The sequence below is a fragment of the Carassius gibelio genome, chromosome B9 (assembly GCF_023724105.1).
Source record: "Carassius gibelio isolate Cgi1373 ecotype wild population from Czech Republic chromosome B9, carGib1.2-hapl.c, whole genome shotgun sequence".
Taxonomy (NCBI): domain Eukaryota; kingdom Metazoa; phylum Chordata; class Actinopteri; order Cypriniformes; family Cyprinidae; genus Carassius; species Carassius gibelio.
The window spans coordinates 4,813,513-4,836,692 of record NC_068404.1 but is presented as its reverse complement, the minus strand read 5'-3'; the positions used below and the strand labels follow the sequence as shown (position 1 = coordinate 4,836,692).

General features: G+C 37.9%; 2 protein-coding genes across 11 annotated transcripts in view; one reads left to right on the top strand and one right to left on the bottom strand.

Annotated features, from left to right (window-relative positions):
• Positions 1-999: 999 nt before the first annotated feature.
• On the top strand, positions 1,000-21,447 carry prkra (protein kinase, interferon-inducible double stranded RNA dependent activator). 4 transcript variants are annotated; one of them, XM_052564830.1, is made up of 8 exons: positions 1,000-1,160; positions 1,462-1,631; positions 1,737-1,818; positions 1,900-1,963; positions 3,029-3,146; positions 18,866-18,960; positions 19,601-19,763; positions 21,153-21,447. In XM_052564830.1, the coding sequence occupies exons 1-8, from the start codon at positions 1,147-1,149 to the stop codon at positions 21,308-21,310; spliced, it is 864 nt and encodes a 287-aa protein (XP_052420790.1). In that variant the 5' UTR covers positions 1,000-1,146; the 3' UTR covers positions 21,311-21,447. The 4 variants fall into 4 exon arrangements, with proteins under 4 accessions (XP_052420790.1, XP_052420789.1, XP_052420788.1 ...); XM_052564829.1 differs by lacking the exon at positions 18,866-18,960 and adding an exon at positions 3,236-3,330; XM_052564828.1 differs by lacking the exons at positions 18,866-18,960; positions 19,601-19,763 and adding exons at positions 3,236-3,330; positions 3,959-4,121.
• osbpl6 (oxysterol binding protein-like 6) overlaps positions 9,002-23,180 on the bottom strand; it is a 73,682-nt gene continuing 59,503 nt past the window's right edge. The window contains exons 19-24 of one of the 7 annotated variants that reach the window (XM_052564820.1): positions 18,163-18,241; positions 17,930-18,074; positions 15,887-16,031; positions 15,343-15,469; positions 14,319-14,441; positions 9,002-12,273 (exon numbers count right to left, since the gene is read on the bottom strand). In XM_052564820.1, coding sequence (XP_052420780.1) covers positions 12,165-12,273; positions 14,319-14,441; positions 15,343-15,469; positions 15,887-16,031; positions 17,930-18,074; positions 18,163-18,241 — 728 coding nt within the window. In that variant the 3' untranslated portion in view covers positions 9,002-12,164. The remainder of the gene's footprint in view (positions 12,274-14,318; positions 14,442-15,342; positions 15,470-15,886; positions 16,032-17,929; positions 18,075-18,162; positions 18,242-23,180) is intronic. The other 6 variants (XM_052564819.1, XM_052564818.1, XM_052564816.1 and 3 more) reach the window with 6 other exon arrangements.

The following is a 23,180-nucleotide window of genomic DNA, read 5'->3' as shown; positions in this document are numbered from 1 at the left end:
TGATGCTATGCATCTATTTGCTCATTCCTCAGAATTGTTCTCTTCTTGCCTTCCTGGATGCAAAGTCATTTATAACCTCATCATATGAGATCTGGCTGCCTATCTGGTGATTTACGCTTATCATTGCCATTCGGCTCAGGCGTTCCTGACACATGGAGGACCTCAGGAAAGTTTAAGCTTAGAGAAGCTTCTCTCTGCAGTTGCCACTGTCACTGGAAGAGTGCAGGCTATCCTCAGTGCTACCCAAAGATTTGGATATAACATTTCATGTATATAAATAAGAAGCTCCAACGCTGTCGTGACTTCTTTGGGAAGCTCTGGAACGCTGGACTTTTGGTAGTTCCTAGAATAGCAAAGTCCACTAAAGGAGGTATAGCTTTTTCACATTTGGCTCCCAAACTCTGGAATAGCCTTCCTGATAATGTTCAGGGTTCAGAGACACTCTCTCTGTTTAAATCTAGATTTAGCCAAGCATTCGAATAATCTCTTATATTGTAAGTGTAGTTGCATCTGATCAAATGTGCATTCTTATTCTTTAGCTTGGGTTAAACTAATTAATTTTACTTTGTTGGAACAGCTTAGGATCTAATTATATAGTGAAGTAAACGTAGGCGGCAGGTGGCAGTTAACAGGTTAAAAAAAGAGGTACAACAATGCCCAAAGGGTACAATCTCCAAGAGTACGAATGGTGGGCAGAGATCGTATTATTGAAAGAGGAGATGACACATTAGTCAAGCTACATGACTGGCTGTCAAAACCACAGATATGCATATTGTGTACAAATGGTCAAGACAGCAGAGAAGTGAATGGGCTGTGCCGTAAAATGAACCACACGTGTCGCAATATCATCCCCGGACTTCTACTTCTACTCTCTAAAATTAACATGTCGTGCCAAAACCTGTTAAAGATCAAAGGATAGTCAGCCTTTTATACTCTGTCGAGTTGTTCCCACACAAAAGCGGTCTATTCGGCGTCCCTCCATTCAAGAAAAACGTATTCCGCAACGTTACACATCACAGAGGATTTCCCCTGTAGGAGGGGCTCTGGCGCAGAACGCTCGGAAGGCGTGGCTTATAGTCAGAATACTGGAATTCTATTGGCCAGTGCTCTTGCCAATCCACGCAGAAGCGGCATGCTCCAGCAATAATGGCCGATTTTCAGTAAGGAGTTTTTTATATTTTGACCTACAATTTATTTTTCTTTACTTTCACCCACACTTGTCTAATAATTGTTATATATAAACATGTGCGTGTCTGTTTAATGTAACCTCTGCAGCGGTTTTGACTGAGGCGGATGGCAGATTGTTTATTAAATACACTTATAGTCAGAAAGGATGTATTGTTATTTTTATGTGTTTTGGGGATGTTTTTATTCCTTGCGCACTAGTTTCTGTGGTTCGCTCTTATGTAGCATGTTTGTATTATGTTCCATCATTACTCTGACACATTGTCTTCGTCTCAGAGTCACAATGGCTCATCAACGCTGTCAGGAGAAAACACCTGTCCAGATCCTGCACGAATATGGCATTAAAATGGGCAGTGCTCCTGTGTACGAGCTCATCCAGGCTGATGGAGGCATGCACCAGCCCTCCTTCATGTTCACTGTCACTATAGCAGACTTCACATGCAATGGTCTGATATTTACATTCATATTTATTTATTTAAATAACACCTAGTAAGTGTAAATAACATATAGTGCACACTAGTATTCTAATAGACCATATTTTGTTCTTTAAGGTCGAGGATCCACTAAAAAGGCTGCTAAACATGAAGCTGCAGAAGCCGCTTTGAAGTTATTGAAGCGAGACACCCAGCTAAAGTAAAATCCACACTGTAGATGTGATATTAATTATTATAGATCGTATACTATAGTCATCCATGTTTTCTGAATCTTTCGCAGTGATCAGAGAGATGGTGTTTCTCCTGAAGCCGATGACACATCCAATCCTGTAGGAGTACTGCAGGTATCTGACAACAGCTGAGCCTTATATTTTGTGTCTTATGTACAAATAGTGTTAAAAAGTGTATTTATCAGACTAGACCAGCCAATGCGCATGTGCAGTCCTTAAAAACACTGATGCTGCATCTGAAATCAAGTTTTCTCTACTATATAGTATGTGAGTAGTATTTCTGAATTCATATAATGCATACTTAAGCACTGTTGTATGATGTTTTGTAGTATAAATAGTGTCAGTAGTGTGTTCACTCTGAAAATTCCAAATAGACAAAGTGCACTATAAATACTGAATGATGCACTTAAATAAACGGAATGTTGGACACTTTGTGCACTCAACTTTAAATTAATACACTACACAGTTGAGTACATCGTGCACGAGTACTATTATGCTAATATGTCTTGCTGATAAAATGAACAATACATGGGTCTGTCTGAGGGTCTGTAAAAGGTCTTTAAAGGGGTCATGAAATAGATTTTTCTTTATTATTGTTGTTTTAATATGCTCTTTGATGTTCACTTATGTTAATAAAGTGAATATCAATATTTTTGATATTGTTATTATTTATGAATTGATGCATATTTATTATTAAAAATGGCCTCAATCAAACATTAACATTGCAAATAATCTTTTAAAATACAACCAAATGAAACGTTTACTGTGCTGCTCATATTTCAGTAGCATTCCTTTTGTATTCATAGACATTATTTTGCAATTTGATGAAGTGTACAGCCCATCTTTTTTAGTTATTCATCCAGAATTCCATGATCCTCAATTTAATTCCATTTTTATGACTGGATTCCATCTTTCCATCCATTCTCCCCATCATGCACATCATAGAACCCTATTATAGGCACAATAAACTTTTTAACAGTATGAAGATGCATTATAAAAGAGTTAAATAAATATTGCCTTCTGTGCATGCAAATATTACCCACAATCCCTTGCTATGGAAGAAAGTGTGCTTGAGACAGTGCTTCTTTTATTTTTATTTTATTACACAAAAATCCTAAAAATGGATGCATTTTGAGAAGATTAATTTTGAAGTTTGAATGCTGCTGTGTGTTGTGTCAGGAGCTGGCCATGCAGAGAGTGTGGGGTCTGCCGGAGTATGTGGTGTGTATGGAGTCAGGGCCGGATCACATGAAGGAGTTCACCGTAACCTGTCGTCTGGAAGGACTGGAGGAGTCAGGTGCATTAGCTGTTCTCTCGTACCGTGACGTTTCTCTGCGCTCTGAATGCTCAGCTACTGATGCTTTGTGATGTGCATTTGCTCATCAGGCTCTGGCAGCTCCAAAAAGTTGGCCAGACGGTCCGCAGCCGAACACATGCTGGGGAAACTGCAGAGTCTGTCCGGATCTACTGAGATCACATGGGTTAGTGACGCTCGTCTGTTCACTCCTGCACTGCGATTCTTTCACCAAAAATTCTTGCTCCATCAAATCTCTAAACCTAGAGTCAGAAAACCACCCAAAGATGCATTTACACTGGGATGTTAATTCACACAAAACATCCCTGAGAGTCTTCAATTGAGTCCAATAGCCAAGAAATTATGAATATGGTTTATTTTTGGACACTGGAAAAGAATCAGCTAGACAGTATTTGCCAACCCTGGTTTAGATGATACTTGTTGTGCACAATTCATGTATAAAACATAATACATGTCTTTATGATGGATTTTAATATTTTAAGACTGACTGGGACAAGAGCAAAACCCACACCTAATGAAATCTGCACATTAAAGTTTCAAAACTAAGCATTTAAGTTATATGACCTTCATGTAACAAAAAGAAAAATCATGCCCAGAAAAATTAAAGAGCCTGAAGTTGACTCCTAAATGATTTGTGCTCTCATGCCATTGCGTGAGTTTTTCAGCATGAGGAATGGTTTTGGAATTAAATCACGGCTGAATGAGTCACCATCAAATCCTGAGGTGCTTCTGCTCACAAACACGAAATGAGCAGTCAGCTCAGATGCTCTCATTTTTTAACCCCTTGTCCCCAGAGCCCGCCGTCTCGCGTGTATGTGGAAAGCTTACGGCATTCCACGGGGGAGAAGATTTCCCTCCTGAGGAGGACGGCGCTCAGCACCCCGAGCTCAGAATACATTCAGATGCTGCTGGAGATCTCACTGGAGCTGGGCTTCCAGGTCACATACATAGACATCGGTTGGTTCTCCTTTCTCACTTCATGTCTTTTTGTGTCATCAGAGCTGGATATGTTTGGTATGACTCTGGAGCACAAAACCTAAAGTCTTAAGTCACTGGGGTATTTGTAATACATTGTTTGGGTCAAAATGATACATTTTTCTTTTATGCCAAAAATTATTAAGATATTGAGTAAAGAACATGTTCCATGAAAATATTTTGTAAATTTCCCAGCCTAAATATATCAAAACTTAATTTTTGTTTAGTAATTTAGGATTTCATTTGGACAACCTTAAAGGTGATTTTCTCAATATTTTTATTTATATTTTTTTTGCACCCTCAGATTCCAGATTTTCAAATTGTTGTGTCCCGGCCAAATATTGTCCTAAATTTCCTGCTTTCAGATAATGTACAGTATAATTTCCCTTATAACTGGTTTTGTGATCCGGGGTCATATGTGTGTTAGAGGTCTGCAAGCCCATCGGGTCCTGACACGCCGAGTCTATTCGGCCCGGACTCGGGCAATTTATTTTTCTTTACAGATCGGGCTTGACCTCATTTAGCTTCTCTCCTTTTATTGTGCCAATATATATGCAGAGCACACATAGGCTACTGTATGTTATAATGATTACAGGCTATTATAAATATCATACACCGCCTACACGCAATGCATGTACACACACATTAGCATACAGGTGACAGTTGACCATGCAGAGCATCAGGGAGAAGTTGGAGCATGGGGAGTTATCAAAAGTTCCCAGTGCTTTGGGAAAAGCTGCATTTTGGAAGAGTTTTGATTTGATTACCACGACAAACAACGAGCCAATTGGTCATGTGCAGTGCTCGCCATCTCCTCATTAGACGCGCATTTTAGAGATGCGTCTATACGGGTTGATTAAAATAAAAGAGTTTCTGTTTTTTATATGTTTTATTTTGTTAAGTAGTCAATTAAAGCTTTCTATAGATATATTTATCATGTCTGTGAGGCATGTATTCATCGAGTTTTGGTTCAAGACCAGACGGCAGAAATCGCATCATGTTTGTTTTCTTTATTTTATAAAAGCACAACGTTCTGTTGACATTGTGAGTGAACAAAAGTAAAAGTAGACACTTTACAATTACATATGATGAATAAATCTTACCTAATAAGCAAAAATGACAGTGTATTCACTGAAAACATTCAAGTGATTGCATGTCCTGCAAAACGCACAGCTTCCACTCTCAACTATTTGATGCAGTGTACATTTATCTAGGTTTAGCGTTTTATCTTTGTTATATGCTTGAACTGTTTTAGTATATTTATAGATTTTATTTTAGTTAAGTCGTGATGATTTGATAAGGCTAAATTGATCAAACACGTATGATCAGCTTACTGTCTGCCGCTAGCCGCTTGGTCATTATTTAAAAAAAACAAAAAACTTATATTTAATGAACAAACATTACTCCAAACATTTTTTTAAATTAACTAAAAAAAAAAAAGAAACAAAATATGATCACTTTGCCATTATATACAAAACTGAACTATTTTAATAGCTGAAACAGTAGTATAAGCGGGCTTGGGTTGGTAATTCTGATAAGCTGTCGTGCAGGGCTCTAATGTGTGTGTGTGTGTGTGTGTGTGCGTGTGTGTTTCAGATGAGCTGACAGTAAACGGTCAGTACCAGTGTTTAGTCGAACTGTCCACCCGGCCGGTGACGGTGTGCCACGGGACAGGGATGACCAGCAGTAACGCCCACAACACCGCAGCACACAACGCCCTGCAGTACATCAAGATGGTCGCTAGTAAACACTGACAGCAGGTCTGGGATCAGTGTGCATATGAATTCTGACCTGCACCTCCTGATCCCACACTAGCACTGCAGCCAACGGACACCTTCTGCTGTAAGAGACACGACTCTGCAGAAAATAAATCCATTTCTGGGTTACCACACTGAGTTTGTTCTTGGATGTTGCAAAACACTACATTTACAGGTATATATCCATATTTACAGTGAACCTGATTCAGTCAGATGTGTTTCTGATCAGGTTTTTTTTTTCATAAATCCATTGTAAACATCATATTACTTTTTTTGTATGGCTTGAACACTCGAGGTACACTCACTAAAACCATTCACTCATGCACCGAATATTTAGACCAAGTCTGAAAAACTGCAAGGACATTATCTCATATTTGCAAAGCGTTTCATTGACACGGTTCTCTACATTAGATGTTATTCAAAACTAACAGCTCATTTCATTTGGGAAACACTGCCTTTATAATGCTACGCTTGTTTACTGATCACCATTTATAAACAATGTTTTCACTTAGAAATCAATACTCAATGATTTGAGCAAGACGGAAATTATTTTTACCTTCTTGCATTTCATTTTATAGTGTAAATATACTTCATTTGATCAGTTTGTTTCTCAAAACTTTGAGTTTTGATTTCTTATGAATTATAGTACATTTTCAATATATTCTGAATATGCATAGAAATCAAGCTAGTCACCTTTATTTCTATAACAAAGTGACGTGACATTCAGCCATGTATGGTGACCCATACTCAGAGCTCTGCATTTAACCCATCCAAAGTGCACACACACTAGTGAACACACACACAGCAGTGAACGCACACACACAGCAGTGGTTTTTGCTAAGTTTTTTTTAACCACAAGGGCACAACTTCCCGTTATATAATGCTTTGTACAGTTCAGATTGTTTAAAAGCAGTGGTAACAGAATCAAACTCAGCTGTAAAGCATCTCTAACAAGCCAGTCGTTATACACATCCATTCAGGTGGACATGATCTTTATCCTAATGATTTTTGGCATGAAAGAATAAAATTATAATTTTGACCAATACAAGGTATTATTGGCAATGCTACAAATATACCCTAGTGACTGGTTTTGTGCTCCAGGTTCACATATACTGTAAAAAGATCTTACTATTTGTTTTTTTTTGTTGTTGAATGACCAGTTACAGTGTCGAGGGGTCATGTCACAAAACCAATTTACAATTGACATTTAATTTTGTGACATTACATATGAGTTCAATATCCTTGAGAAACCACGTATCATTGTAATTTTTGTTTATTGGTAACACATTTCATTTAACACTTTTGTTTGTTCACAGCAGTAATAGAAAATGAATTCATTTGAACTTTTTTACTATTTTGAAGTTAAAGAGACAAAAACACTACTACAGGCTAACTAATGTCACATTTTGCTTGTTAGTTTAAAAGCACTGAACTACATATGTTGAAGGGAGCCAGAAATCCATTCGGATTCAACATTGCATAAATGCCACTTACCTGCATCATAATTAACTACTTTGATGGCACATCAGTCTTTTATTTGAACACACTGCCTTCTGCTCTTTTCGTCTTCAAACAAGCATATGCTACATGTCAAAAAGCTGAAGTGAAACCGTTTTAAAATGGTTGAGCAGTAACCAGAACAGAAGACCCTCGAAATGACTTACAAGAGCCAATATACAAAAAGCCAATATTGTGTCTAAAATCTAAGTCACTTAATATTGAGTTTTCATAATTGATTGACATGGCTTCAAGAATTGATGAGACCAAAACCAACACATCCAGTGCAAGTACTGTAGGCTTTGACTATTAATTTGACTGAATATTATATGATTTATCTGTTATATTAGAGAACGTTTTGAGGGATATAGATTTTTATTGATTTAACTGGGACTTCATTGTTTGCAGACGTTTAAAATCCCATTGAATTGATCACAATATTGAAGTGTTGTTTTATTTCTATTTTAGAAAATGAACATGATTGTTCTTCTCATAAATCAGCTGTTTCTAGTTGCAATATTTCATTAATCCCTTACTTTTTATGAAAATTAAGTTATGTTACTTTTGCGTTACTTTTTCTCATCTGAGCTTGTTTGTTTTTAATGCAAAAAGTTATATTTTTGGCAAATGCAAACCAAAAGTGAAATGAAGGAACTGTAAATTAACGTAGTGGCCCCAACTCAATCCAATCGTTCAGCAGTGATGCCATTCTGGACAGGGTTGCCAGGTTTTAACAACAAAACCCACCCAATTGCTACTCAAAATCACTTTCTGCTGTAAAGTTGTGTATTTTAACATGGGGAGTCTATGGGACTGACCCTTTTGCAGCCATGAATTGTAGTTTTAGTCACTTCCGTATTGGTTTCACGAGAGGGAGTGAGAGGTTGTCGCTTGCTCAAAACTAGCCCAATCATGTTTAGAGGGGGATCCCCCGGTAAAATCACATTCTGGTGAGGTAAAATAAACGTTTTTAATGGGATTTCCTGGGTAAAAATTTGTATTTTAGGGGCTAAATATCACTTTATTGTGGTCGCTTTAACCCGCAGACATGAAAAAAAAAAAACAACCCGTGGTGACAGTGTTAAAGTAGCCCAATTCTGTGGGAAAACTGTGGACTTGGCAACACTGATTCTGGATTACATGAAGAACAGGACACGTTCGAGGAAAGTTTAACACCTTCTTCTAAAAAAAAAAAAGGTAATTTTTTTTTGTATTGTTGAACTGGATCATCGAAGGTCAGCAGTAAAACAGGAATAAAATGGGATTAAATAGAGGATATTTGTATTAATGTCTATTTACTGCAGGTGCGCGTCGTATTCTAAGTTTGCACTGTTTATATTCATTTTAAGGAATACTGAATCTGTTTTTTGTGCAAGTTTGATAAATAAATCCATGTTCATATTTAGTCGAGTCTAAAACTACATAACATCATGTTCACACAACGCATCTGTTCTCATTCCCGATTTCTCTCAACATGGCAACATGATAAAACTGAGTCAGTATTGGACTAATGGCCCAGCCTCCTCATCTCATCTCTTTAATATGAGGTTCTGAATTCTAGGTGAATAATGAGACCGATAGTAAACAACAGACGCAGGATACAGAGCATGACTTAGAACACAAGTATGTATTTGTTACTATGAATTTAAAAGTGAAACAGCGGGTCTGGAGTGTGTCCTAATGACACATCAGGAGCTGTACAGCAGTAGAGCAGCTGCAAACACAATGTCACTGTACAATTGCACTTCTTCAGAGGAAAGCTGAACACATGATTAAAACCCCCACACACAGTGCAGGACGTCTCAGTGAGGATCTAACCAGATAGAAATTAAACAGACATTTTAATAAGGCATCAGAGATCATTGGCAGGCTGTGACATGTTTTCATGCAATGGTGAGAAACTATCGAGTGCAGATGCACTCACTACAACGCCTTGGAACCTGAATTCCTTAGATAAATCTAAAATAATCTTCTCTATAAGCTTCAGAAACATTCAGTCGGTTCAGCTCTTGATGAGTGGATGCATCAAACTTAACAGAAGAAAACATCGTTCATGGAAAGTCTTCAGTTTAAGAACTGGATAGGTCGTTTTGTAGGAGTTTCAGACCTCCTTGTTTGTTTCTGCAGCTGTTCATTTCCAGCGGCCGGTGTTTTATAGAGTGGTTGAGGAACGTGTGTCAGTGTGCAGAAGATGAGGATGGACTGTGCTCAGTGGAGTGTGTTGATATGGTTTCATCTGCGTTAAGGCACAGTGAAGGACTCAAACACTGACTTACGACTCTCTACTAATGGCAGAGATCACCTCGGTCACTCTGACTACACGGTTTCTGGATGTTTCCTTTTTTAATCTACTCACATAAAAACTTTCTAAAAAAAACTATATTTAAAGAAAATAAAACATTCAGATCTGCGCAGGCGAATCGAATTCAACAAAACAAACAAGACTGATTTTACGAATGATTTTGTGATTGATGAATGAGGTCCAAATGAGATCAAATGTTAGAAACTAGAGCTCCGTTCGCACTAGAATATCGGTGTACTACATGCTATGCTGCATAATGCATGTTTTAAAAACAGTATGGAAAACAGCATGCATTGTGGAAATGTATTCTGCTACATTGCTGTCACGTGATTTACCTCAGCAAGTTTAATTCAAAAAGTCATTTTTAATCTATGTAACAAAAATGGTCTTTTTAATGCAGTCTATAGAAATATCTTAACTTTTTGGTGTAGATGTATATATTGTGAGTTATTTGGCAGTATGCTATTCAGCATAGCATACTAGCATACTTCAGCAACATATTGCTGTAGTTTGCACATAGAGGTTTTCAGTATGCACTGAATTTGTAAATGATTCATTTGGAGTTCTGAGTTCAGAACCGCATGACAGAAAACTGCTTTTACTACTTCGTGTCTATATGTGCCACAAATTGTAAGAATAGTATGACAGGGTGTAGTTGGAAATTTACAATGCAGTATACAATTTGAGTATGCCGAATGATGTATCCCACAATGCATCATGCTTGACTTCACCGTCCATTTCCGTGATAGATTAACACAGATTTTTTTGTAAAAAACAAATTTAATTAGTATTTACTCAGGCTTCCAAAATTCTAAAATTTAACAAGAAACTATTTTTTTTTTCAAAGTTTTTAGTCAGAGATTAAATCTGTACTTTGTTGAATTAAACCCATGGTGAGGTCATGTGGAAATGTAGTACGCTACGTGAAATGTTACAGCATACTGTGTGGTATGCAGTAGGATAGCTTTCCATTCCACACACTGCTCCGGTCGTTGCTGACATCATCTCCTGTACAGTATGATGTAAGCAGAGATGTAGGGCACTGAAGTATGTAGTGTGCAGTAGCACTGAGAGGCCAGCAGAAGCCGCTGCCGCTCTTAGTGAGAAGTTCATGCTCAGAACAATGAGACGAGGGAAAATATAGTGTACACGTTTTCAGTGTACTTGTCTGCTGGTCACTGGTGCATTTTGAAGGGATAGTTCACCCAAAAAAGACAGTTCTGTCATCATATACTCGTTCTAAATTAACTTTAGTTAATTTTCAAAACACAAATGAATATATGAAATCTGAGAGGTTTTCTTCCTTACATTGAAACTCAAGGTATCCAAAACTTAAAAGAGATTTGGCCATTTGATATCATGAACTGACAATTTTCGTACTTTTATTTACATCTAAACAGTGAACGACACGTACCCAGAGCACATCAAATATGGTAAACATGGGAGCTTGTTTTACGACGACTTGCGACTTTTACAAATTTTGGTTAGATGAAATTGTCAAAGGGAGGACAGAAATGTCTCAGGTTTATTATAAATTAAATGAAAAGGGTTTGGAATGACATAAGGGGAAGAAAACAACCAGTTTTTATTTTTGGGTGTACTGTCCCTTTAAATGCAGTGTTAAATGCAGACTTCTGGCTCAACCAATGGCATGACTCCAGGGCAAAACTACCATTAATAATCTGTTTCGCAGAGCACTGACTAGTTTTTCTGAAGGTGGCGAGTGCTTATAGAGCCTGTCTGGAAAAAATTACTTCTTGAATTTGATTTGGTGTAATTAGAGGAGCATGAATGTCAGACTTCTGCTTTAAATGAAGAGCGCTAATGTACAGTTGCAGATACTGGGGTTCAGGAGTCTGAGTCCTGGGGTGTCTTTTCTGGTCTTGCAGGTTAGGTCCAGGATCTTTCTTTCAGGCTCGATTCTTTGGGGGGGTTTGAAAGGTGGAGCACACGAGTATAAAAAGTCACATGTTCAGCACACTCACGGCTGCCGTCGAATATGAGGAGGGACAGATCGAGTCACAGCACAGCTTTAACTGCCAAAGCAATTCCCTTCTTTTGGACGTCTACAAAAATACCACTAAAATTGTTTAAATGTAGCTTTGATGAGTTTGTGTAGCACTTTGCTGATGAAAGCTGCCATCTACACATGCAGAATTTAACCCAGAGCAAATTCAGTTGAGGGAATTTCACTAAAAGCGCAAAACTTTGTTGTTGAGAAGCGACTTTTTAAGGCAAGGACTTCGGGTGGACAGCTCTACAGCTCTCACTTTTGCCCTGACAACAGCGCAGTCTCTCTGTTACTATAGAGAGGGAGACGAATGAGGCCAAACCTGCCCTAGTGATGAGGAGAGAGTGTTTGTTTCTTGTTTTTGTTTTCAGTCCGTTTCTGGAGATAAAATCCAAATCTGGAGGGAGGTCCTGTTCTGCATAGTAAGCGTCTGCAGTCAGCAGTGAAGGCGTCTGGATCTACCACAGCTCAGGGTTTTCTTGTTTGAGGAAGCCGGGGTCCTTGCGCAGCTCCCAGTACGTGTTGTTAGACACCCATCTCTCCCTCTGGTGACTGTCCATAACCTTCCTGTTACACAGAGGAGGCACATTTGGTTAAGTCTCAAATGTGACCCTGGACCACATAACCAGTCATAAGGTGCAATGTTTTGAAATTGAGATTTATACATCATTTGAAAGCTGAATTAATAAGCTTTCCATCGATGTATGGTTTGATGGCACAATATTTGGCCGAGATCTGAGAATCTGAACATGCAAAAAAATCCAAATATTGAGAAAATTGCCTTTAAAGTTGTCCAAAAGAAGTCCTTAGTAATGCATATTACTAATAAAGAATTCAGCTTTAATATGTTTACAGTAGGAAATTTAAAAAATATCTTCATGGAACATGATCTTTACTTAAAGGGGGGGTGAAATGCTATTTCATGCATACTGAGTTTTTTTACACTGTTAAAGAGTTGGATTCCCATGCTAAACATGGACAAAGTTTCAAAAATTAAGTTGTACGTTTGAAGGAGTATTTTTATTCCAAAAAAAAACGGTTTGTCACAAGTTTCGGAAAGTTTTTTTCGAGTATGCGTCTGTGTGACGTTAGATGGAGCGGAATTTCCTTATATGGGTCCTGAGGCACTTCTGCCGGAAGAGCGCACGCTCCAGTAGAGCAGAGCAGAGACATTCACTGATCAGAGCGAGAGACCGAATTGTCACAAAAGAAGTGTGTTTTTGGTTGCCAGGGCAAGACAACCTTGCACCGATTACCAAAAAAAAAACAGCATTAAGGGACCAGTGGATGGAGTTTATTTTTACAGAGCATCAACGGAGGTGTGCAAGTATTTGTGTTTGTTCCCTGCATTTCGAAGATGCTTGTTTTACAAACAAGGCCCAGTTTCACGCTGGATTTGAACATCGTTTATTTCTTAAGGATAATGCAGTCCCAACGAAAAAGGGTCACGATCGTGTGTTGGAACCGAATGCGTTGAGTAAAACTGCTTCAAATATCTCTGTGTTGTTAACTTAGCTATCGGTGCGTAAGCACATCAAGTAAACAACATGCGATGTTGTCATCAAACTGCACTTTCCACATGTACAGCTTAAAAAAAAAAAAGACGACATAAAGTGGAACTTAGTCATTTTCACATAGAGACGCCTTTGCTGATGCTGCTCTTGTTAAATTTCAGCCTCTGGATCTGTGTCACAGCTTCCAAACGCTCTCAACACAAAATCCTACTGGCGCTCGTGATTCTTTAGCTCCGCCCACACGTCACGCCTCCAGCCGTTCGTGTTTTTCCGGGAAAAATCAGTACAGACTATCTTTCTCTTATAAATATAATAAAACTAAAGACTTTTTGGAGTTACAGTATGAAGGATGCAGTACTTCTCTATAGGTACTCAAGATTAACAGGAGATTGAGTGAAAACAAACATTTCACCCCCCCCCCCCCCCCGCCCCCCTTTAATATCCTAATGATTATTAGAAATTCGCTGATCTAAACTAACGCACCTCTTTTTTTTTTTCAAAGAAAAGCATTATTTGTGGATAATTTTGTAAATTTTCACTCAAAAACAGATGAATTAGCTCACATGAATGAGGCCTACAGTAAAATGGTTGTAAAAAGCAATAAAAAATTGATAGCCTGAATGCACTGTAAGTCGCTTTGGATGAAAGCGTCTGTTAAATGCATAAATTTAACTTTAATTTTAATTTAATTTAATTTTAAAAAACCTTTGATAATTTGATTTACAAGTTGACAAGTTGATTTAAAAAGCTGAATCCAATATTTAGTAATAATTTAGCATAAGACGCAATCTCATTTTGTAGTCTGGTCATTATTGACAGCACAAGGTGGGAAAAAAGTCCCAAAAAAGTTATATTAAATTAATTTAATATAATAATCATTAAAATTGGTCAAAATAAAAATGCTAACATTAGTGTGACTGTTGAATATCTCTGAATTGCAATTCCACTTAAATGATGAATTTTGGCCAAAGCCTGTGAAATGGGTGAATCCTTATTAAACTTGAAAGCAGGAAGAGATCGATACAGAGAGAAGGTCCCGTCTACATGACAGGAGTTCAATAGCAGCAGAAGAAGAGGCAGCAGATGAAGTGCACTCACTTAAAGAATCGCGGCTGGTGCCTGATGTTGTTCTCCTCCAGCCACTTCCTCCTGTTTCTCTGCTGCTCTTCGATTCTTTGTTTCTCAGCTGCTGCCATCTGAACATTTCCTTCCTCCAGACACCTGTGAGACACATTAAACCAGAGCTTCACCACAGATGATTACTCAGTGCAAACTTTGTTCCTCTGGTTTCCAGGAGTGTTGAATGAAGAGCTGAATGAAGATGAAGAAAAATACATCTGAGACACTTTAAAATGGAGTCTAATTACAAAGTGACATGTGAGGCTAAGCATTTCATTAGTTCATTTAAGTATTTTTACTCTAAATATCACGTAAAAACAGGCGTTGATTCTCCGGAGCACAGTTTACCTGATTAGTGTTTTTAAAATGAATCACATACCGTATGATTGAAAGATTGTAAACATACATTCCAGTTAATTTCGATGAAATTAAAACAACATATTATCACTAGATGCTAAAAGTTTTAGTTATAATAATTAACACTAAAATAAATTTCAAAGATGCTAAATGTAATCTATAGCAGTCAAAAAAAATCACATACAGTACTTTTAAAGGCTATTTTAGTGTTGTTATAACTAAAACTATAAAAAAGTATTTTTTTATGATATGTAATAAAAATACAGTGATACATTTGCAGATTTGTAGAAGACATGCAAAGAACACATTCTTATTTCTTCAAGAAAAGAAGCTTGAGCCAGTTATTCTACTTTGAAATGTGTTCCGTGTCGGAATGTCTGTTTTTGTTTTGCTCTGTGTGACTCCGCCCACTCTCAGTTTACCCAATAGGATTTCAGCACCCAGATTGTGGAAAACTCAGTGTACTGTAGCCATGGAAACCAGCAAACGAACTGGGTCAGAGATCACAGATTCTAACCGACATAAAACACGAAGGAACTGACTGGGATTATTCCTTTTCATGAACCGTCTTCATTGATCTCATCTTATCATCTGATGGCAGTTTTTACAGTAAGAGTGTGATATGAGAAGAGAAAGCTGCATGTACCTCTGGTCCGGCCTGAAGCGAGCATCTGTTGGTGGCAGCAGCTCCTTCAGCTCAGGGCAGAGCTCATTGAGCTCTATGGCAAACCTGCTGAAGCCGTAGTACAGCTCATAATCTGTAGGCATAGACCCTGAACACACAAGCCCAAGAGAATCAATGTATGTGGAACATTAGCATTAGCATTAGCATCACTCTAACATCTGACTGCCCACACAGCATTAGATCAGCCCTCTGTTGTGTTGTGTAAGGTCATAACTGCAAATGACTGCTAAATTGAGAGCATTTACTATCATGGATATTCCCTACTGGCCATTAAAGTTTGCCATGTATTTTCTACGGATCTGCCACAGTGTTTGCGTAGTTACTTGTTGGCCCAAGTTGGCCACTTACTTTTTTTCTTCACCAGACAAAAATCATAATTTTTTTTACAGTAAAATATTAATTAAGGGGAGATAAATAAACATTGTATTTCCTTTAATATTACATACTGTGCCAGTCCACTTTCTACAAGTAACTGCCACATTGTGGACCCTGTGAGTGTAAATACCTGGTCTCCAGATGCATTTGGCTGAAGGAGGGACTCCACAGTACAGACCCTCATGCCATTTCCCAAACAATCTGTGAATGACTTTTCCCTCCTGGCCCATCACTGATCCTTGCACCTCATTCACATTCGAGCTCCAGTAGTTTCCCTGGATCCACACACACACACACAGAGAGAGATTAGGGCTATGCAAAAGTGCCATTTAAAATAAATGTGCTCTTTTAAAAAATTTTTTTACGAAAGAATCTGGAAAAAGTATCATGGTTTCCACTAAACATGACAACTGTTTTGAACACTGATAATCATAAAAACCATTTCATAATACATAAATCATCTTAAATGATTTGTAATTCCATCACAGGAATAAATTACAATTCTAAATATATTCAAATCAAAAACAGTTCTTTTAAACTGTAATAATGTTCCACAATATTACTGATTTCAATACATTTTTGATCAAATAATTGTGAACATATTGTAAGAATCTTCTTTTCAAAACATTAAAAAAAAACATTACCAAGTCAAGTCATCTTTATTTATACAGCGCTTTTAACAATATAGATTTTAACAAAGTTAAATGTGACGTGTGGAAAGATAGCTATAAGTTTGTCATTTGTAGATTTATTAACCATATAAAGCCCAAAACTGTCAGTCTGCTTTCACACTGCTCTGTTAATTTGAGCATCCACAGTGAGAAATTACACATTGTACCACACAAACAATATTAAATAAAGACTGTTCATTCTTTTTGGCTCTTAAACTTATCTGAAAACTTGAGTAGTGGACTGTATTTTCCGGACTATAAGTTGCACTTTTTTTCATAGTTTGGCTGGTCCTGCGACTTATAGTCAGGTGCGACTTATTTATCAAAATTTATTTGACATGAACCAAGAGAAATGAACCGAGATAAATGAACCAATAGAAAACATTACCGGCGCTCTATGCTGTTCAGTGCTCCTGTAGTCTACACTGAAAACATAGAGCGCCCTCTCACGGCTGTAGACGGTAATGTTTTCTCTTGGTTCTAAATAAATGCGACTTATACTCCAGTGCGACTTATATATGTTTTTTTTCCTCATCATGACATATTTTTGGACTGATGCGACTTATACTCAGATGTGACTTATAGTCCGAAAAATACGGTATGTTAGTTTGCACAAACTAATCAGTCGATCCAATGGTCCCCCTATCTAAGCTACGATGAGGCGTCTGAAGCAATGAAACGGGGCGAAGATGAAAAAGTATCCCAAGCTAGTGGATCATTCACATTTTTGTCGTGGGCAAAAACTATTAAATTAAAAAAGCTACTAAACAGCATTCAGATGATTAATGAACTGAATTTAATTGACCCGAATAATATTGCTACATAAAACAAAAGAAAAATTGCCCAGGCTACAATATAAAAAAAATAAAAAACTTTGACTCGATATTCATGAAACAATATAAATAATGCTATCATGCCGGCCCTGTACTTGTCTTTTAATAAAAATAAACTTTATTATGTCAGTATTAATGTTAATGTGTACATCTTTATTTTTGGTGTTTTTTATCATTCTAATTACAATTAATTTATTATAGCTACATTTCATACAATTTAAGACTAGTGGCCCCCTAGTGGTTGAAAACCATAGACTTATCCATTTGTGATATATATTACCGTATTTTCCGGACTATAAGTCGCACTTTTTTTCATAGTTTGGCTGGTCCTGCGACTTATAGTCAGGTGCGACTTATTTATCAAAATTAATTTGACATGCACCGAGAGAAATGAACCAATAGAAAACTTTACCGTCTCCAGCCGCCAGAGGGCGCTCTATGCTGCTCCTGTAGTCTACTCTTGATATCAAAGAGCGCCCTCTCACGGCTGTAGACGGTAATGTTTTCTCTTGGTTCTTGGTTCTAAATAAATGCGACTTATAGTCTTATGCAACTTAAATATGTTTTTTTCCTAATCATAACGTATTTTTGGACTGATGCGACTTATACTCAGGTGCGACTTATAGTCTGAAAAATACGGTATATATGCAGCTGTGGATGAGCATGTACCTTCACAAAGGTGAGTTTGCAGATGCAGCTGGTGTTGCGGGTGTTTCTGATCGTGACCTCGCCGTAATGTTCGATCCATCGCCTCCCGCTCAGAATATTGTGGATGCACGTTGTCACCTTGTTCCACTCATAGTGATCGCCGTAACTGCCGACACATGCAAAGACAATGACACTGAGAGTCAGGCGGACGAAGGGACAGATGCAGGGTGAATAAACAGTGCAGAGAAACAGACCTGGGCAGCGTCACATTCACTGTTCCGATGGGAAGAATCTCCATAGACTTCCCCCAAAACTTATTCTTCCATCTGACGTCTGACACACACACACAAACACTTGAGTGTGGTAATAAGAAGTCTTTGATAGTTAAATATAGGAGTGGTATCAGTCTTACCCTGCCAGAAGGTGAAGTTCTGGGACTCACAGTGACAAGCGGAGATGGGCGGATGATGGCTGACCTGTGCACAGACAGAAAGATTACTAATAAAGCACAGCAAGAAACATTTCTATAGAAAAATTACATAGATGATGTATAACATCACACAAAGTAATATTAACTAGATTTCTTGCTATTGTCGTGGCCTAATGGTTAGAGAGTCAGACTCCCAATCGAAAGGTTATGGGTTCGAGTCCTGGGCCGGCAGGAATTGTGGGTGGGGGGAGTGCATGTACAGTTCTCTCTCCACCTTCAATACCATGACTTAGGTGCCCTTGAGCAAGGCACCGAACCCCCCGAGCTGGCCATGCAGAGAGTGTGGGGTCTGCCGGAGTATGTGGTGAGTATGGAGTCAGGGCCGGATCACATGAAGGAGTTCACCGTTACCTGTCGTCTGGAAGGACTGGAGGAATCAGGTGCATTAGCTGTTCTCATACCGTGACGTTTCTCTGCGCTCTGAGTGCTCAGCTACTGATGCTTTGTGATGTGCATTTGCTCATCAGGTTCTGGCAGCTCCAAAAAGTTGGCCAGACGGTCCGCAGCCGAACGCATGCTGGGGAAACTGCAGAGTCTGTCCGGATCTACTGAGATCACATGGGTTAGTGACGCTCGTCTGTTCACTCCTGCACTGTGATTCTTTCACCAAAAATTCTTGCTCCATCAAATCTCTAAACCTAGAGTCAGAAAACCACCCAAAGATGCATTTACACTGGGATGTTAGTTCACACAAAACATACCTGAGAGTCTTCAATTGAGTCCAACAGCCAAGAAATTATGAATATGGTTTATTTTTGGACACTGGAAAAGAATCAGCTAGACAGTATTTGCCAACCCTGGTTTAGATGATACTTGTTGTAAACAATTCATGTATGAAGCATAATACATGTCTTTATGATGGATTTTAATATTTTAAGACTGACTAAGTCTGGGTATGGGACAAGGGCAAAACCTACACCTAATGAAATCTGCACATTAAAGTTTCAAAACTAAGCATTTAAGTTATATGACCTTCATGTAACAAAAAGAAAAATCATGCCCAGAAAAATTAAAGAGCCTGAAGTTGACTCCTAAATGATTTGTGCTCTCATGCCATTGCGTGAGTTTTTCAGCATGAGGAATGGTTTTGGAATTAAATCACGGCTGAATGAGTCACCATCAAATCCTGAGGTGCTTCTGCTCACAAACACGAAATGAGCAGTCAGCTCAGATGCTCTCATTTTTTAACCCCTTGTCCCCAGAGCCCGCCGTCTCGCGTGTATGTGGAAAGCTTACGGCATTCCACGGGGGAGAAGATTTCCCTCCTGAGGAGGACGCCGCTCAGCACCCCGAGCTCAGAATACATTCAGATGCTGCTGGAGATCTCACTGGAGCTGGGCTTCCAGGTCACATACATAGACATCGGTTGGTTCTCCTTTCTCACTTCATGTCTTTTTGTGTCATCAGAGCTGGATATGTTTAGTATATATGACTCTGGAGCACAAAACCTTAAGTCTTAAGTCACTGGGGTATATTTGTAATACATTATTTGGGTCAAAATAATAAATATTTATTTTATGCCAAAAATCATTAGGATATTGAGTAAAGAACATGTTCCATGAAAATATTTTGTAAATTTCCTAGCATAAATATATCAAAACTTAATTTTTGATTAGTAATTTAGGATTTCATTTGGACAACCTTAAAGGTGATTTTCTCAATATTTTTATTTTTATTTTTATTTTTTTGCACCCTCAGATTCCAGATTTTCAAATAGTTGTGTCCCGGCCAAATATTGTCCTAAATTTCCTGCTTTCAGATAATATACAGTATAATTTCCCTTATAACTGGTTTTGTGATCCGGGGTCATATGTGTGTTAGAGGTCTGCAAGCCCATCGGGTCCTGACACGCCGAGTCTATTCGGCCCGGACTCGGGCAATTTATTTTTCTTTACAGATCGGGCTTGGCCTCATTTAGCTTCTCTCCTTTTATTGTGCCAATATATATGCAGAGCACACATAGGCTACTGTATGTTATAATGATTACAGGCTATTATAAATATCATACACAGCCTACACGCCTCCTCATTAGATGCGCATTTTAGAAATGCATCTATACGGGTTGATTATAATAAAAGAGTTTCTGTTTTTTATATGTTTTATTTTGTTAAGTAGTCAATTAAAGCTTTCTATAGATATATTTATCATGTCTGTGAGGCATGTATTCATCGAGTTTTGGTTCAAGACCAGACGGCAGAAATCGCATCGTGTTTGTTTTCTTTATTTTATAAAAGCACAACATTCTGTTGATATTGTGAGTGAACAAAAGTAAAAGTAGACACTTTACAATTACATATGATGAATAAATCTTACCTAATAAGCAAAAATGACAGTGTATTCACTGAAAACATACAAGTGATTGCATGTCCTGCAAAACGCACAGCTTCCACTCTCAACTATTTGATGCAGTGTACATTTATCTAGGTTTAGCGTTTAATCTTTGTTATATGCTTGAACTGTTTTAGTATATTTATAGATTTTCTTTTAGGCAAGTCGTGATGATTTGATAAGGCTAAATTGATCAAACATATATGATCAGCTTACTGTCTGTCGCTAGCCGCTTGGTCATTACTTTAAAAAACTGAATAAATATTAATAACTTAATAAAAAAAGAAACAAAATGTGATCACTTTGCCATTATATACAAAACTGAACTATTTTAATAGCTGAAACAGTAGTATAAGCGGGCTTGGGTCGGTAGTTCTGATAAGCTGTCGTGCAGGGCTCTAATGTGTGTGTGTGTGTGTGTTTCAGATGAGCTGACAGTAAACGGTCAGTACCAGTGTTTAGTCGAACTGTCCACCCGGCCGGTGACGGTGTGCCACGGGACAGGGATGACCAGCAGTAACGCCCACAACACCGCAGCACACAACGCCCTGCAGTACATCAAGATGGTCGCTAGTAAACACTGACAGCAGGTCTGGGATCAGTGTGCACATGAATTCTGACCTGCACTTCCTGATCCCACACTAGCACTGCAGCCAACGGACACCTTCTGCTGTAAGAGACCCGACTCTGCAGAAAATAAATCCATTTCTGGGTTACCACACTGAGTTTGTTCTTGGATGTTGCAAAACACTACATTTACAGGTATATATCCATATTTACAGTGAACCTGATTCAGTCAGATGTGTTTCTGATCAGTTTTTTTTTTTTCATAAATCCATTGTAAACATCATATTACTTTTTTTGTATGGCTTGAACACTCGAGGTACACTCACTGAAACCATTCACTCATGCACCGAATATTTAGACCAAGTCTGAAAAACTGCAAGGACATTATCTCATATTTGCAAAACCCGTGGAGCAGTTAGGGGTTCGGTGCCTTGCTCAAGGGTACCTATTAAGTCCTGGTATTGCCGGCCCGAGACCCAAACACACAACCCTAGGGTTAGGAGTCAAACTCTCTAAACACAAGGCCACAACTTCTCGTTATATAATGCTTTGTACAGTTCAGATTGTTTAAAAGCAGTGTTAACAGAATCAAATTCAGCTGTAAAGCATCTCTAACAAGCCAGTCGTTATACACATCCATTCAGGTGGACATGATCTTTATCCTAATGATTTTTGGCATGAAAGAATAAAATTATAATTTTGACCAATACAAGGTATTATTGGCAATGCTACAAATATACCCCAGAGACTGGTTTTGTGCTCCAGGTTCACATATACTGTAAAAAGATCTTACTATTTGTTTTTTTTATGTTGAATGACCAGTTACAGTGTCGAGGGGTCATGTCACAAAACCAATTTACAATTGACATTTAATTTTGTGACATTACATATGAGTTCAATATCCTTGAGAAACCACGTATCATTGTAATTTTTGTTTATTGGTAACACATTTCATGTAACACTTTTGTTTGTTCACAGCAGTAATAGAAAATGAATTCATTTGAACTTTTTTACTATTTTGAAGTTAAAGAGACAAAAACACTTTACTACGGGCTAATTAATGTCACATTTTGCTTGTTCGTTTAAAAGCACTGAACTACATGTGTTGAAGGGAGCCGGAAATCCATTCGGATTCAACATTGCATAAATGCCACTTACCTGCATCATAATTAACTACTTTGATGGCACATCAGTCTTTTATTTCCACACATTACCTTCTGCTCTTTTCGTCTTCAAACAAGCATATGCTACATGTCAAAAAGCTGAAGTGAAACCGTTTTAAAATAGTAGTGCAGCTTCTGTTTCTGGTTGAGCAGTAACCAGAACAGAAGACCCTCGAAATGACTTACAAGAGCCAATATACAAAAAGCCAATATTGTGTCTAAAATCTAAGTCACTTAATATTGAGTTTTCATAATTGATTGACATGGCTTCAAGAAGTGATGAGACCAAAACCAACACATCCAGTGCAAGTACTGTAGGCTTTGACTATTAATTTGACTGAATATTATATGATTTATCTGTTATATTAGAGAACGTTTTTAGGGATATAGATTTTTATTGATTTAACTGGGACTTCATTGTTTGCAGACGTTTAAAATCCCATTGAATTGATCACAATATTGAATCACATGATTGTTCTTCTCGTAAATTTTTTCTCGTAAAAGTTTCTAGTTGCAATATTTCATTAATCCCTTACTTTTTATGAAAATTAAGTTATGTTACTTTTGCATTACTTTTTCTCATCTGAGCTTGTTTGTTTTTAATGCAAAAAGTTATATTTTTGGCAAATGCAAACCAAAAGTGAAATGAAGGAACTGTAAATTAACGTAATGGACCCAACTCAATCCAATCGTTCAGCAGTGATGCCATTCTGGACAGGGTTGC